The following is an 18,109-nucleotide window of genomic DNA, read 5'->3' as shown; positions in this document are numbered from 1 at the left end:
CACCCGTCTTTCACTGAATTTTGGTAGCATTAGACTTCAGGAAACTTCTAAGCCATCTTGTCTCCTGCCCTGACACATGTGTCTTACACTCATTCCGGGTCCCACCCATGAACTCAGCTCTCCTTGGCTGCCCTGGTGTATGTCATTAAAGACCTATCAGCTGCTGACAAGGACGTGCTAAAGAATGATGAAGAACTCAACTCAGCCGATGAGATTCTACCAAGTGAGAGAGCCAGCAACCTTGGGGAAGCAAGCTTCATGCCCAAGGAGAAGTGAGGGACAGGAGAACCAGGGTGGGCTAAGACGCACTACAGAAACTCAACAAGTTTCAGTCTCTAGCCAAAAACTCTAAAAGAGGGAGGTGATTGAAAATGGACCAGAAGGCTCCTAAGCACAAAATTCTGATGGTATTGCAAATGGTATTGAAAAGGAGAACACTGGGGAAAGAACTAAGGCAACTATTCTCACTGGGGACCAGTACTGCCTTCTAGAGGTATAGACACAGTCATTATAAAAGTTCCCCGGGTGAGTGTAATATATAGCAAAGTTCAAGCAAGGCAAAAGTGTGCAGACACTACTGCACATCACAGTGATGATGGGCCACTCCCAGCATTTACAGAGTAGGGCCAGGGATACTAGCTGTCCTGAAAGGCCAAGCCGGTCCACAACCAAGAGCAACCTACCTCCTGACATACTTTCAATTGTCCTGGTGGCCCTCTGTGTAGGTAAAAACCCTGTTAATAACCTCAGCCTACAATCTAATTCATTTAATATACATTGAATATATTAGTTTTTACCCTAGAGTCCACCCAGACTCTGCTTTCATTTTCTATTCTGCTTCTAAAGAATGACTTCTGATCTTCTTACTGCCTTTAAATCCAAATTTATGCATTATAAGTAGGTACAAGCTCTTAACCACCTCATGTTTTCTAGCAAAGCCATGCCAGGCCAATGTATATTGAAATCTACTTTCTATTATAAATTACTTTCCTTTTCTTTCTCCTTCATATTAGAGTTAGCATGTTATAGCAATTTTTAAGAAGTTAGTCGTATAGATAAGTTACAAGGCGAGACCCAAAAAATCAGAATTTACTTATAAAAATTTGTATATTTTTTCTTACATGTTTAAACTTCAGTCACCTTCAAAGTACTTTCCATTTGATGCAATATGCCTATCAAGATTTTTTTCTACTGCTCAAAACAGTTTTTGAACTTGTCAATTTTGGTGCCTCTTAGCGCTTCTGCCATTTTTTATTTCACCATTTCAGCAAAACGTTTCCCTTTGAGGAATTTTTCAATCCGGGAAACCAAAAAAAAGCCACTCAGGGGTGAGATCAGGTGAATGGGGGCAGGGGGCATGGGGGTCATGACTTTTTTTGGTCAAAAACTGTTGAACACTCAGCACAGTGTGGGCAGGTACACTCATAAATCCCCATCATGAACTGTGTAAATGTGTTGAAATAATCTTCAAAAAAAATTCTCTGAAGCCAAATGCAGCTTCTCACAACACCAGCTCTTACACCAATACATATGGGTTCCTAAAACACTCACCTAGAGGGGAAAGCCTGTACTACAAGAGGATTGCCCTCCAGAAGATAATTCTGGTTTTATTGGGTCCCCTCCTTGTATAGTAGCTATTAATTTCATTTCAGGGTTGTAAAAGGGGAGCTTGTTATCAAATATTTTTCTAAAAAAAGAAATACTGATTCTGTTGAGACTAAGAACCATACAACCATACATCTAAAGATGCATAAGTAGGTGGATTCAGTGTCTGCTAATGAGGTCAAATTATTATCTAATAATATTAAGGTCCTACAAGAGCCCTGGCTGCTGTGGCTCAGTGGATTGAGTGCCAGACTGCAAACCTAAGGTTTGCCAGTTTGATTCCCAGTCAGGGCACATGCTTAGGTTATGGCCCAGGTCCCCAGCAAGGGGCACATGAGAGGCAACCACACACTGATGTTTCTCTCCCTTTCTTTCTCCCTCCCTTCCCCTCTGTCTAAAACTAAATAAATAAAATCTTAAAAAAAATAGATCCTACAAGGAACTTACAACTTTCAACAACTGAACCTAAAAAGCAAAAACAAAACAACAAGAACAGGAACATAATCACAGAAATGGAGATAATATGCAGGGTTATCACATGGAAGCAGTGGGGCAGAGGAGAATGGGGAAAAAGGTACAGGAAATAAGCATAAATGGTGGGTACAAAACAGACAGGGGGAGGTTAAGAATAGTATGGGAAATAGAGAAGTCAGAGAACTTATATGTACGACCCATGGACATGAACTAAAGGAAGGGGGAGAAGGCTGGAGGAAGGGGGTGCAGGGCAGAGGGGGAGAAAGGGGAGAGAAAAATGGGACAACTATAATGCGTAATTAATAAAATATACTTTAAAAAACAGATCCTAAAAGGAAAGACACAAAAAAACACAGCATAGAGACACTGGACGACCCATTAGAAGGGCTAAAGTCAAGACTCACTGATCACAGTTGGCTGAAGAGTAACAGCACAGAACCTTTACTTTGGGAAATCTACAGAGCACAAACGCCATGAGGGGATGAGCCCACTACAGGGAACATGTGCTGTTTCTGCCTACCCAGCTTTCACCACACCCCATCTGATGATAGGAGCCCCCTGATTTTCCTCTTGAGGAAAGGTGTCTGTTCCCTACAGTCAGTGAGGAAAAGTTAGCCACCTCCTGGCCTCAGGGGGGTGGGAGGGGGGATGTGACCCCGGCCTGTGTAGCAAGAATAACGCATCCCACTAGGGAAATGACATTGAATCCCAAGACTGTCTCTGGAGCATTCAGGAAAAAGCACTACCATTCCACAGGGGTTGCCACACTGACAGGATTTATGCCTGGAGCTGCTGGGGGCCCTCTGGTAATCACAAGAGAAGAGCAGATCTGAAAACGAAGCTGTGACCAAGGGACAGAGAGGGGAGATGTATAACGACACAGGAACTACCTGACCCCCTGAGCTCCTGAGCTCCTGGATCCAGCTGGGCAGACGGCTAGCTCTTCTCCTAAACTTCCAAGTGACATGAGCCAGTCAACTGCACTTTCCCATGAGCCAGATTCAGGAGGGGGTCTGTCCTTTGCTACTACTAGTCCTCACTATCTACCTACACTGAGTGGTAAGCATTAAATGGATGGCTGAGGGATGTCCAGAAAGCCCTAATGCCCAAAAGGTGCCCAGAATATAATCTGAGGGCAGGTGATAACCATTAGCAGGTCTGAAGCTAAGCTCAGTGTGACTGTATTGTGCTAAGAGAAGAAAACCCGTCAAGATTTTAGAAGGGCTAGCATATCCCAATGAGACTCAGACCAACTGACAACATCACAGGTCCCATGGTCCATTTGCTCCCTCACTTAACCAATATTACAGAGCACCTGCTGTGTCCCAGGCATTGTGTTAGTTACAAGGGAAACAAACAAGGTAGGCACCAAAGCATGGTCACTGCCCTTGTGGAGTTTATCTAAAAGGAAGGACAATAGAGAATTAGCACTGCCAGTACTACCACTATGGAGGGATAATGTTTCCCATGGCAGGACAGCACAGAGGGACCTTACCTAGGTCATAGTCAGGCAGGAGATGGTGGGCAAAGGCTTCTGCATCAGTGAGTGCTCTTGATGTGACAAGAAACAGAAACCCCAGCTCAAACTGGCATAATTAGCAAAGGAGATTTACTGGTCCACCTAAGTGGAAAATCTGGCTTCCAGGGGAAGTTGATTCAGCAGTCCACTGATGTCATCAGACCCAGTTCCCTTGTCTCCATCACCCTCCATTCCAAGATGCGGCATAAGCCCACTCTAAGGCTGTCTCCCTCAGGGTGGTAAAATGAATAAAGAAGTTCCAGCCTTTACACCCTCAGAGCATGTGGTATAGAAGAAGGGAGCCACACTAGATACCCAGGAACAAGGGGCCATCTCCCTCTGAAGCCCCAAGAAACCTCCAACCAGGTCTCCCAGGCCAGAATTAGATCACATGTCCATTCTCTGAAGAAAGTCCAATTACCACACCTAGCTGAGTCAAGCCTGAACCCAATCACTATGGAAAGGAGATAGAATTCTCTTGACCAGATTAGACAAGTCAGGGTTGAACCTTGTTGTGTGGGAGAATTTAACCCTCACCATCAATCAAGGGAGGAAAAAAAAAAGTGAAGTCATGGCTGGTCCTCCAGTGTGAGAGAAATGTAGAGAGTAGCTTTTAGAAAGATGATGCGGTGTCCCCTACAGTAGTAACTCTCCTTCTAGTGAAAGAATCTGCTCACCTTTCCCATCTCTCAGCCCATAAACAAGGGCTTTTTGAAGTAGACAATAAAGCAAATTATTAGTTTTTTGAAAGATGCACAAAAACTGGGCTTTATTTCTGGTCTTTACTCAACCTGAGAACAAAGTTTGTTTTACATAATCAGTTTGACACATTCCTCCAGAGCATGTTTCTTTTACCAGACAAAAGTGAACAATGGGACTTGTTAAAAAAAATAACCAGTTCTCCCTTTTTCAGTCTCTTGTGCAACACCGCCCTCTTGGCCTTGGGATTTTCTCAGGCAGGCTCCCTGCTCCACAGCACTAGCACAGGAACGGAGACTCCTGGCATGCCTGCCACCACTCCCTCTTTCCATGTCCACAGCAGACACTGCTCATCAGTAACAACACTTCTTCTTGCTGAGCCCAGATGAGGCCCCAGAATCCTTAGCAACCCAAAACCCCAAGCAGCCACTCTCAGAGCTGGCAACAGGATGAAATCTATGGCTTTTCCCGTCAGAGTATCTGTTATAACAGGGGAGCTGGCAATGAAAAGGCCCAGAGTCTTGGGTCCAAAGGCCATCCCTAACTCAGGAAAGGCTCAGATTTCCAGCCAGTGTCTCCCATGTTTGACTTTCTCAACTCTGACCATTTGTTTCTTGTGATAAAAATCAATCGATGACATTAACTGGACACTGAAGAAATTTATTGTCCTTTTTCACAAAAGGTGTAGCTTTCGTATTTCTCCAATAATTTAACAACAGTAACGGAAGGCAAAGACTGAGCAATAGAGTAGAAACTGAGATTTAAAGCCTTCATAGAAAGCCAATAAAGGCCTCCCATCAGGGCTGGACAGAGCGATATGAGCAGGGCTCCTACGGCCTGTGGTCCAGCCTTCCCTTGCAATTGTGCAGTAAGGGTCAGTGTCACAGCAGATCACTGCTCAGCAGCCCAACAGGGAAATATAAACAAAGGGACACATGCTGGGCAGGCAGGACTGGGAAAATAACACCAGGAGAAGCTGAAGGTCAGATGAAGGCCAGTGGCAAAAGTCTCCGAGATGCTTGTTGCAGAGGGAAGCTGGGATGGGAAAGGCTCCACAGACCTTGCCTAGCCTCAGCTCCCCTAGCCAACCATGGGCCAGGCGCCAGCCCAGGGAGCACCCACTAAGCACTTATGATGACCCTGAGCTGCACGGACTGCTTTAGGAGCATTAGCTCAAGTAATCTTCCACAGTTCTATAAGGAAGCATAACCGACATGATTTATCTGCCCGCATGATTTAACACCCCGGGAACTTATGCTCGCCCCTGGCCACAACATGCCCAATGAAAAGCCTTCCTAAAATGTTATATATGGAGGAGAAAGGGAGTGCCTTCTCTTTGGATCCTGCATGAGGCTTGCTGCTCCCAGAGGCCATCTCTGCAGCTGGGTGCAGAGGCCCTACATAGGAAGGGCACTAAAACATCCAGAGGGCCCAGAGCCAAGAGCAGGGGAGAAAGAGGACTGACCTCACTGGAGAACCCAGGCCCAGTGACACCTGAAGGAACAGACCAGTTACAGTCATACAAAATGCCTGCTAACCCAAGCTAATTTGGTTTGGGCTTCAACTGCCAAAGGCACATTAATACTAGTTAAGACTATATTATGCCTGGACACAGTTGCACAGCATCCTTACACAAAGTATGGAAGGGCCCCAGCCACCCACCTCCTTTTAAATTTTTAAACAGATGATGAACCAGAGGCTCAGAAAAGTAAAGGGAATAGCTCCAGTCACACAACCAACAACAGTTCTTGTTAGTGCACCAGAGGTCCTCAACAGGAGAGCAAAGCTGTGACAAAAGAGTCTAACAGTAAGGCTGGCACTGACAGGAGACACCAGAGAAAAGGCCTTGAGCAGTGCTCCGTCAAACAATCCAGTGGGCTGTGTTCACATCCGTGGTGAATCACAACAAACTGGAGTGTCTTCACCGATCCGGCAAGATGACTGTTGGGGAGCACAGAGAAAACATGTCTTGCTCCAATCCAAACCAGGAAGCCTCATTAGTCAGGGCTCAGAGTTACAAGTGAGAGACCAGTAACAAACCGGCTTAAGTACAAAAGGAATTTATTGGCTCACAAAGCTGAAAAGTCCAGAGGAAAAATTGCTTCAGGAAAGACTGGATCCAGGAGCTTAAATGATATCATTAGGGTTGTGGGTTTCTCCCTCCCTCCATTCTCCACTGTGTTGTCACAGTGTGGATCTTCCCACATAAGAGCAAAGACAGCCACCAACAACTCCTAGCGTACCTCGTATCCTCTCAAGAATGCTATCATTGGCTCTTATAGGATCAGCCTGGCCTCATGCCCTTCTCTAACCCAACTATGATGGCCAAGGAATGGAACAAGCTCACTGTCCAGGCCTGATCATGTGGCCTGCTCTAGAAACTAGGACAGGCAGTGCCAGAGTCAGTCACACCAAACTATAGGGGCAGGGTTGGAGGGATATGTGGGAAGAACCTGCCAAGAAAGACAGGGGTAGTGTTTGCCCCAAGGAGGAAGAGAAGCCTGGTGGACATGGTAGGCAACCTCCAAGATGGCCCCCTACACTCCCTACCTCTTGGCCTGCGCACCACGGTTGATCTATATGACAACAGAATATAGCAGAAGTCATCATGTCTCATTTCCAAGACTAGGTTATAAAAGACAAAGTGGCTCCCACATTGGGTATGTTCTCTCACTCTTGAGTTACTCACTCTGGCAAGCCAGCTGCTGTGTTGTAAGCAGCCCTTTGGAGAGGCCCACGTGTAAAGGAACTAAAGCCCCCTGCCAGCAGCTACCTGAGTGAGCTTAGGCTTTCACGTGAGTGCAACTCTGGCCAACACCTTGACTGCAACCTTATGAGAAACTCAGAGCCAGAACCTATCAGCTGAGCCATTCCCACATTTCTAACTCACAGAAATTGTGGAGAATCATAAATGTTTGTTGTTTTAAGCTGCCAAGTTTGGAGACAACCTGTTACATAGCAAGAGATAACTAATACAATGAACAGAAAAGAAAATGTCTCCCCAACAATCCAACAACCCTGTTCACGTGCTTCTCTCAAAGGTACTTCATGTCAATGTGTATCATCTTTCTGTGAATACCTAGCTCATACGCACATTTTCTTCATTCAATGGGAAGTAAGGCAACCAATTACTTAGGGAACAAGATTTACCTTCCTTGAACTGCTACTGATTGTAATGCCTCTACCTCAAAACCGAGCAGCCTCTGGGACCCACACAAGCACTGGGCTGGCTACATGGCCTTGCTCTTGGTTGAGCCATGATAGCACAAAAGGAAAATCATTCATTATGAGCAAAAAGAAAAAGAAAAGAAATGTGTAACAATATGCTCTGTTTGTTCAGGGATGTTCCAGTTTTACAACTAGCATATACTCAGAGCCAGTAAAACAGTCATACACACAAACACACTCTTAGAATATTTATAGCAAAAATAATTTTTGAGTCTGAAATAGCCTAGTACTTAATTCTTTCTGCACCACTGCCATTAAACTATAACTTTTGATTAGGCAAAGTTTTTTAGTAATATAATTATTACACTAAAGAAAAATGATAATGATAGTTAACATTTATTGAGCACTTATGGAACACATTTACTGAGCTCACATATGGTCTCGCATTTTATTGTGCATCAACCCTCATCAACCCTATGAAGTAGAGAGTTTTCTTATCCTCAATTTATAACGAAGGAAATAGAAACAGAGAAATTAAGTAACATGTTCAAGGTCACACAACTAATGTGCAGTAGAGCCCTAGTCAGACTCCTGCAGTCCAATGCCAGAATCCTTGCCACCAACCACTAGGCTAAACCACTGGCATTATGATACCTGCCACCTGGGCACACATGGACCTGAGAACAGGGTGGCCCCAATGAACACACACAGGCCTGGCCTCCAGCCCCACTGTCCCACCTTACCTGTGCCCCACTGCCCCCAAGGAACAACTGACCACTCAGGACTACCATTTGATATCACTGACAGCTACTCCTTCTGTGGCAAGAAGAAAGTTCTGACAGTTGGCAAAGATTAACTCTGCCTGGAACATGTCGGCAGTTGAAGTTCTCAAAATGTCTATGTCCAGCCTCTCTGTTTGCTTTCTTCCTGTTTTTCCCTGAATTATTGCTTATTTTACAGATGTTCCTTCTACCTGCAAACTGCAAACTTTTAGGCACCTCAAACTCTTAGCTACCCATTGTTTAAATGAGGAGACTTCAGATTATAAAATTGCTTAGTTAAGAAAATTTTTTCTACTCCATTCAGTGGCTAAAATTTTTCTAAGAATTATCATATACTAAAATATGCTTCCTGTAAAGTACACTTGCAATAGCTTGCTCACACCCAGAGCCTTCTGTACTTCCACGTATGCTCTTCCTCATTCAACCCTCTCAGGTGGATAAATAAGACTAGCCTTTCTGTTTTATCAACGAGGGAATGCACACTTGTGAAAGTTAAGCCACCGGCCAGAAGCACACAATCTGCAAGCAGTGGAGCAGGAACTCATGGCTAAGCTGACTCCTAACACAATCCAAAAGTGACAGAGAACATAAGTCTGTCTCTCTCTGATGATTCAGAACCAGGGTCTCTATAGACTTCAGCCTTCTTTGTGAACCAACACCATTACTCCACAGAACCCTGGCATGGCCAGGGAAAATGGCAGTCCAGCTGGCAACACGCCAAATTGGGTACCCATTACTGTTATTTGTTGTCGTCATTTAACAATCTCTGATGCTCTTGAGAAGTCATTTTAAAATGTAAAGAAAGAAGTTCCAACTGAAGTTAAATATGGGACCCCAGCACCAGCCTGTGATTACGCACACACAACAGTCACCTCAGTGACACCTGCACTGCCAGCACCAGGACGACACATGCGCTGCTGCGAGCCGGCTTCACTCCCCATCCCCCTGCACAGCCACGTTTATCTCCTGGTCTCATTTTAAAGTAGTTTGAAGTTAGATCCAATAAATTCTTCATCTTAACTAAAATAGGGAAAAAACTAGAACTCAAATGTCCGCCAAATGCTTATTTTAGTCTAGTGCATCAGTTCAATGCAACGCCATATCCGCACACACAGAAATGGTTAACATGGAGCTTAAGTGGTGGAGGCAGCCAGGCTAAGCAATGACAGGCTACAGATTAAGTACAGTACATGAAAATAGCTTTCTATATGAGCAAGTTTTGTAAAGATGCATGTTTTTATGGAAGCTGGGATTTTAGGAGGTTCACTTTATAGTCTTCTTTAATAAGACATAAACGAAGTCACAGAAAAATAAAATGGCTCTTAAATAAAAATAGGCTGAACCATACTCCTCATTAAGGAAATGCAAATGAAAAATAATCTACCAGAGCTATTTTTCACCCACGGTATTACCAAAGGCCCAGGGGTTGGAGCCGACCCCTGTGGGCACAGCTGTGCAATCATGCCCTCTCCCCTCTCCTGTGGAACGTACATTGGCTCAGCCTCCATGGAGGGCAAATTGATGAACTCTATCCAACTGAAAAAAGCACAGAACTTTGACCCTGCAATTCTACTTCCAGGAACATTTCCAACAAATACAGTCATATAAGAGCAAAAGAATAAATGCAACGGTTATTTACAGTAGCATTATTAGAAGTAGCAAAAGACTAAAATCCACCTCAATGCCTAGCTATTGGCACACTGGTCAAATGAATTCTGGTGCAGTCAGACAATGAAATATGAGCTATTAAAGATGGCCGGCCTGTGTACACCAACACAGAACAATCTCTACAATGTAAAGTGAGTGGTGTGGAAGATCAGCCACCATTGCGCATTAAGGAAGGAAAGAATAAAAGGAGGCAGAGAGGGAAACGAAAAAGTATGTGCACACATATCAGCTTGTGCGCATGGAGCATCCTGGTCAGTAATACTGCCCACCTCCATGGGCAAACTGGGTCACTGGAGATTGCACACTTTAACCATTTATATTTTGAACCATGTGCATACATGTTATTCAATATGTCTTCAGTAAAATCATAAAATTTCAAATGCACAAACTTTATTTCCATTGGTCACTATCTTCTTTTAATTAAAAAATGCTGGTAAAGGTGTGCTTGGGTTTTAATAAAGCCTCCCCACACCTACCTCCCAGTTCCTCTGCCCTCCTACCTTGCCAATGCCTGGATTTTTGTGACATGCCGCTCCTCCTGCTCAGCCACCTTCCTTTTCAAGGTGTCGACCTCCTGCCGGAGGGCAGCCGAGTGCTCCATCTCACCATCCAACAGGTTCCGCAGTGATCTGGGAAGAGGAGGGCCCATCTGTTCAGATGCCATTAAGTCCATCAAGCCCAAAACACAGTTATTTACCTAAGTCAAGTACTAATTCATTTGTTTTCCACAAAGCTCTGCATAAATCATATTTCAAGTCTATACCTTGTATGTAAATATACCTAAGGAGATAGCAAACTCTGCTCAAACACCTCAGAGTAATAATTAGGATGAACCCTAGGGGAACTATCTGTGGCCCAGGCTCTATGTCCCAATAGCCTGTGGGCAGCTTTTTAATTTAATTTAATTTAATTTAATTTTAATTATTTGTTATTGATTATGCTATTACAGTTGTCCCAGTTCTTCCCCCTTTGCCCCCTCCACTCAGCACCCCTCATTCCCTCAGGCAATCCCCCCACCATTGTTCACACCCATGAATCAGGTGTATAAGTTCTTTAGCTACTCCATTTCCTATACTGCACTTTACACCCCCATGACTATTGTGTTATTACCTATTTGTACTTCTTAATAATACCCTCCCCTCTTCACCCATTTCCCTAGACCCTCCTCCCATCTAGCAACCATCAAAACACTCTCTGTATCCATGATTCCGTCCCTATTCAAATCAAGAGTAGCAATGTGTTGAGCAAATCCCAGGCAGTCCCTTTACAGACATCCCACTCAAAGGTACAGCACATTCAACTCAGGCCATTTTGTCACAGCCACACTGAAGAAGAGATCTAACAAAGGAATGAATGTCAGTTCAGAGCAAAAGAATAATCTGAAGCCATAAAAATAGAATACGGACTCAGGTTATCTGACAGATGTCTACCCTCATTTCCACTTCTACCCACCGAACACACTGTAACCCTGTCCCTCTGCCATCTCCAGGTTAAGCAAGCATATATAAGTTTTATAGAGCTGTACAGTCTGACACTGCATATATCATATTTTCTATTATATTTGGAGTTTTTTAACCCTCTGAAGCACATTCACTTGTGAATCTGTCATCCTTGCTCTTAAGTAGCAGAAAAGATAGCAGCTCATCCAGAGATAACCATAAATTAGCACCTAGAAGTGAGCCAAATATGATTCCACTGACCACTTACTTCACTGGACCTCAAATGGGCATTTCTAGAAAACATTTACTGACTTTGGTGCATCTGCCTCCCAAATCTAGAGGACACTTGCCATGTGACATCAGAACATAAGCAGAAGTATCTGACACTGTTTATCAAAAGCTCCAAGACCTGTATTCCCTTCAGAGTTTTGAGAAAATTCCCTTCTTGGGGCCTGGGGCCCCCCTGACACAAATCACAGTATGACGTTTTTCTTTCTCAGGGAAGAAGATATTGACAGACAGTAACTATTGTTTCTCACAAGGTAAGACAACCTACGGCTTCTTCCAAGACAACAGCTTCCGCTGAAGCAAGGGGAGAAAAATCCTGCAATGTCTACAAGCCCTTTGTTGAAAGTTTTAGTTGGAAAATCATGCTGTCTAAAGATTCGGCTTTTAAAAATTCTCTTTTGTTTTAGAAATCATGCTTGTTTGCATTTATATGTTTCCATAAAGGATGAGGGAAAAGCTTGTCAGGCAGAGCCCAAAACAAGGTTTAAAAAAGAATAATCATGATCACATGTCACCATGGATGCTTAATTCTTGCTCTGAGTAACAGAACAAAAGGGTGACATGAACAAACACCCAGACATGTGGGTGCACAACACAGGCACACCCAAACCACCCCAACCCCCAGGGAAGCAGCCAAATAACCGTGGGCAAGTCCCTATACTGACCACTGTGTAGCCAAGACAAGGTGCTGGCGGTTGAGAAGCTCCTGTTCAGGCAGCCAGATCACAGTGACATAGATGATGCCTGCCAGTATCTAGCATTGATTTCAACAGAGGATAAAAGACAAAAAACCATTTTTCCTCTCAATGTCTGCCACTGAGCTTTTGGAGAAGTGAAAAAATTCAAATGCCTTCTTGTCCGAAGTACCCGTTATTTGAGATAACTCTAAGACAAGTATTCGAAGTGCCTACAATGTGGTAGGAAGGCCCTCAATTAAAGGTCACTCGAAGGACTGCTGGAGCAGGTCGGCGGGTGACATCTAATAGGTGTACAGGGTTCCCGGCCACGTGATGGAGATGTTCGAGAGTTGAGGTGATGGCTGCACATAGCTGTGAAGGCACTAAAAACCAATGAACTACACGCTTTAAATAGGTGAATTGTGTGGTATGTGAACTACATCTCAGTATGGCTGTTTTTAAAAGAGCTTTACCAAATTTTTCATTTGTTCTAAGGTGGTGCCATGATTGTAAAGTTTTCATTCCTCCCTAACACTCAGACTATATATATACTAAAGTGGTACTTCGCAGACAAAATTAAAAAATCCTTGGTCACAATTTTGCCAACAAAGCAAAATGTCCTTCCTCTGTGATATTCTCTCTGTCCTAGAGGTAGAATGTCAAAGGAAGAGATGCTGCCTCCAGCCTGAAGATCACAATACCTGTTCTCCTCCTCCAGCTCATCTTTCCTGTTCATCATGGCCACGATGGCTTGTCGCAGTTCATCTACGAGAAGAAGGCAAAGTCAAAATCAATCAGCAGACCTCACCTGCTACACCGTTCTCGCATCAATCTGGGTTATGTGCTACTTAGTGCAGCTCATCTAGACAACTTCCCTTTTCCTTTACAAAATAATTCCCATACAGTCTACGGTACCCAGTGGTCTCCGTTGACCATTATTATTAGCCACATAAAACAGAAGGGCAGGGCAGAATGAGAATAAATGTGGAGGTGATTCCCTGGTGAATATACTCAGCCACACTGGAAAAACAATAGGCTTGTGATTTCTAAGTGCTTTTCCAAGTCCCTGCTATGGGACAACATCTGTTTTGAACAATGATATATTCCTAGTTACAGTTGTCTATCAACAGCAGATCAGACAGCAGATGGAGTCCATACTGACATAAAACTACTCAAGTTTACTGAGATATCTGATTTTCCCACACCAATTTCTGTAGTTAGTATATAGGTGACACTATCAGGGGAAGGCTTTCTAATATACAATCCATAATTACTTATAGGAGCTACTCTTCTGATATCTCCTACATAGGAAAGAATTCTCTGATAGGAAACCACGCCTTTATGTTAAATAACCACCCAAGTTTCCCATCTACATCAAACAACTGTTATCGCTTGTCCATCCACATACTAAAGACAATGTTTACCATATCTCTCAGATGTCAAAACCCAGAAATGTTCCTTTTTTTTATTGCTGTTCAAGTATAGTTGTCCCCATTTTTCCCCCTCCATTCCTCCCCACCCCATACATCCCCACCTCCCCCCTCCTTCCTACCTGCCTTTGTCTTTGTCCATAAGCCCTTTATACCTGTTCCTTGATGACCCTTCTCTACCCCGTCCCATTATCCCCCTCCCCTCTGGTTACTGACAGTTTGTTCTTTATTTCAATGTCTCTGGTTATATTTTACTTGTTTGTTTTGTTGATTAGGTTCCACTTATAGCTGAGACCATATGGTGTTTGTCTTTCAACACCTGGCTTATTTCACTTAGCATAATGCTCTCCAGATCCATCCACGCTGTCGCAAAGGGTAGGAGTTCCTTCTTTCTTTCTGCTGCATAATATTCCATTGTATAAATGTACCACAGTTTTTGGATCCACTCATTTACTGATAGTCACTTAGGTTGCTTCCGACACTTGGCTATTGTAAATTGTACTGCTATGAACATTGGGGTGCATAGGTTCTTTTGAACTGGTGTTCCACGTTTCTTAGGGTAAAGGGGGCAGAAGCATAAAATGGAGTAAAAGTAGCCTCTGCAACACATGATGGGAGATCTGGACAGCTGCATGGAAAAAAATGAAATTCAACCACCAACTTACACCATACACAAAAATAAATTCAAGATGAATAAAAGACTTAAATATATGTCACAACACCGTATAAGTCCTGGAGGAAAACATAGGCAGGAAAATCTCAGACATTCCACATAGCAATATTATCACCAATATGTTCTGTAGAGCAAGGGACATAAAGGAAAGAATAAACAAATGAGACTTCACCAAATCAAAAAGCTTCTGCATGGCTAAAGAAAACATCAGCAAAATGAAAAGGGGACCAACCATATGGGAAAATATATTTGCCAATGATATCTCAGACAAAGGTTTGATCTCCAAAATATATAAAGAACTCACACGACTCTACTCCAGGAAGACAAACAACCCAATTAAAAAGTGGGCAAAGAACCTAAATAGACACTTCTCCAAGGAGGACATATAAAGGGCCCAGAAACATATGAAAAGATGTTCAGCATCACTAGCCATCAGAAAGATGCAAATTAAAACCACGAGATACCACTTCACACCAGTCAGAGTGGTAAAATGAACAAACAACAAGTGTTAGAGAGGTTGTGGAGAAAAGAGAACCCTAGTACACTGTTGGTGGGAACACAGACTGGTGCAGCCACTGCGGAAAACAGTATGGAATTTCCTCAGAAAACTAAAAATGGAATTGCCTTATGAACTGGCAATTCCATTGCTGGGATTATACCCTAAGAATCCTGAAACACCAATCCAAAAGAACCTATGCACCCCAATGTTCATAACAGCACAATTTCCAATAGTCAAGTGTCGGAAGCAACCTAAATGCCCATCAGTAAATGAGTGGATCAAAAAACTATGGTACATTTACACAATGAAATACTATGCAGCAGAAAGAAAGAAGGAGCTCCTATTCTTTGCGACAGCATGGATGGATCTAGATAGCATTATGCTAAGTGAAATAAGCTAGGCAGTGGAAAACACCATATGATCTCAGCTATAAGTGGAACCCAATCAACAAAACAAACAAGCAAACAAAATCTAAGCAGTGACATTGAAATAAAGAACAAAATGACAGTAACCAGAGGAGAGATGGGAGGGGAAAATGGGGGAAAAGGGAAAAGAGTCAAGTCAAGGAACATGTATAAAGGACCCATGGACAAAGCCAAACATGGGTAGGATTGAAGGTGGGAGGTGGGGATGACTGGGATGGGGGGAGTGGTGAGGGGAAAATGGAGACAACCTGTTGGGAACCACCCTACCTGGTTTCAGAAACTGTAACCCCCTCAAGGCTAAGGCTGAGGGAGCAACCTTTGGACCATAAGCCACTAAGGAGACAAAGCTTATCTCCCTGGCAGGAGCGCTGCTTCTGCTCCTTTTACTTCATCCATAACTGGACCCAATGCTTGGTCAGTTAGCCAATGACAAGTAAGATTCCCCAAAAGGGGGAACGATCTAAGACAGGCATGATCATGTGGGAGGCCCCCAAGGAAGGACTTGGGGGGCTACAGCAAAAGGGGGTGATGGACTCTCACCCCTCGGCTTTGACAAAGCCTGAGTCCTCATTCTGTCTGCGAGGTCTCCTAATCTCTTGGCTGCCTTACTTCCCCTGCCTGACTTAAGCCCAAAACAATGGCAGAGGGTAGTGCAGCCCTGTGCTAGAAAGGGCGGGTTTCCCGGGCAATCAGGCCTAAGAAAGAATATGTAAAATCCTGTGAAACCTGCTTTGTTTAGAATGCTCTCAATTAAATGATAAGGGTCCAAGCAAGAAGTGAGTTTATTCCTCAAAAGTTTTATTGCTCTTTAGCTATCAGACCCTGACTCAGAATAGGCCCTCAGAGTTCTTTGTTATCTATTGTTTGATTCTTACTGCCTGACAATAATTAATGAGCTTTACCTGTATTCCTGTGCAAAACGAACCTAGTAAAAGCCCATTGAGGAAAAGGCTCTTGGCCCTTCTCCTTTGAGAGATTGGTCACTTTTCCTCCCCAAACAGATCATGTCTGGGTAGACTTATTCTTATCCGTGGTGGCCAGCAGGGGGTGGGGAATGGGGGGTGCCCTGCAGGTGGAGCCCCCCCCCCCACAACGACTGTACTTGAACAACAATAAAAAGAAGAAGAAGAAAAAAACAAAGCAGTCAACCCTATGTTCATTGCAGCATTATTTATAATAGCCAAGATTTGGAAGCAGCCCAAGTGTCCATCAGTAGATAAGTAAATAAAACAGTCATGGTACATTTATATGATGGAATAGTACTCAGCTGTATGAAAGAAAGGAAAGAAAGGAAAAGGAAAAGGAAAACAAAAAGGAAAGGAGGAAGGAAGAAAGGAAGGAAGGAAGGAAGGAAGGAAGGAAGGAAGGAAGGAAGGAAGGAAGGAAGGAAGGAAATTTTACCCTTTGCGACAGCATGGATGGATCTGGAAAACACTATGCTAAGTGAAATAAGCCAGTCAGAGAAAGACAGGTACCATGCCATTTTACTAATATGTGGAATTGAATGACCAAATGGAACTAAGAAACAAAATAGAGATAGACTCATAGATAAAGAGCAGGCTGACATGAGGGGAAGTTGTGAGGTAGAGGGATTGAGCAAAAGAAAAAAAGAGAAAGAACTCATGGACATGGACAACAGTGTGGTAATTCTGGGGGGGGTGGATTGAGGTAGAAGAGGGTATGGGGGATAAATGATGATGGAAAAAATAAATAAAAAGAAAATAAAGTTTTTAAAAAGGAAGTGAGACTTCTAAGATGCCTGTGAAGAGGTCTATGTCTCAGGTATCTCTTTCTTGCTGTCACCAAGGCATCACCAAGAAAGATTCAAATTTCATTGGATCAACACGTATTCTCTGAGCACCTACAAGGTATAGGCACTGTTCTTGGAACTGTGGGTGATGAGTGAACAAAATAAGCTAAGTCCCTCCTGCAAGCACATAACACTCAGGGTGATGAGAAGAGCAAGAAGGAAAACAAAAAAGCAAGGTGAGCAAAAGCAGACTGACGTGGGGAGCAGTGCCATTTCACATGGATGCTCTGGAAAGGCCTCTCTGAGGAGAGGACATGTGAGCAGAGGCCTGATGAAGAGGGGGTGCCAGCCCTGCTGCTATATGGAGGGAAAATACTCCATACCATTAAAAGCACGTGCAAAGGTCCTAAGGTAGGCATAAGCTTGGTCACATGAGAAAGGCAGAGTGGCATCTGGAAGGAGGAACTGGCACACAATGAGGTCAGAATCCAGCAGACACAGAGTCTGCCAGGGTCAGAGGGCATGCTGGGAGCCACAGCACATGGCCCTGCCCTCTGGAAGCTTTGAATATTGACGGCTTGAAGACAGTCCTGGCACCCACCAGCTAAGTGTATCATGTACATTGTGTCATTGGTGCCACACATCAGCTCTGTGGGAAGCTATCTTTGAGTCCATTTCACAGACACACAAACAGGCTCAAAGGAGCTAGAATTTAACTCCAAATCTGCCCAATTCCAAACTCGGTGTTTAACCCTTGGAAACAATGATAATATTGCTACCACTTACATGCAGAGATGTATGCACAAGAACTATTATTTTATTGGCACCTCACAGTCATGTCAATCCATTTTACAGATGAGGAAGAACCCTGGGGAGGTTAAGTCACACAACCACACACCTTTAAATGTCAGAGCCAGGACCAAACCAAAGCCTCTGACTCCAAGTTGATGGTGCTATAAAGATGCACAGCACTGACTGAGGTAGAAGGGCTGGGAGAAGACCATTGTCATGTG

At 43.7% G+C, this 18,109-nt stretch overlaps 1 protein-coding gene across 2 annotated transcripts in view; it reads right to left on the bottom strand.

Moving 5' to 3' along the window:
• Window positions 1-18,109, bottom strand: part of SNX29 (sorting nexin 29) — a 564,444-nt gene that overhangs the window by 392,656 nt on the left and 153,679 nt on the right. For both annotated transcript variants that reach the window (XR_006783480.1, XM_045819397.1), the window contains exons 12-13: window positions 13,021-13,084; window positions 10,416-10,544 (exon numbers count right to left, since the gene is read on the bottom strand). Coding sequence is in view for 1 of the 2 variants with exons in the window: in XM_045819397.1 (XP_045675353.1) it covers window positions 10,416-10,544; window positions 13,021-13,084 (193 nt within the window). In the remaining variant the exon portion in view is untranslated. The remainder of the gene's footprint in view (window positions 1-10,415; window positions 10,545-13,020; window positions 13,085-18,109) is intronic.

The sequence above is a fragment of the Phyllostomus hastatus genome, unplaced genomic scaffold, assembly GCF_019186645.2.
Source record: "Phyllostomus hastatus isolate PE091 unplaced genomic scaffold, TTU_PhHast_1.1 phas_scaffold_385, whole genome shotgun sequence".
Classification (NCBI taxonomy): Eukaryota; Metazoa; Chordata; class Mammalia; order Chiroptera; family Phyllostomidae; genus Phyllostomus; species Phyllostomus hastatus.
The sequence above is the reverse complement of the archived record's forward strand: the minus strand, read 5'-3'. Positions and strand labels throughout refer to the sequence as shown.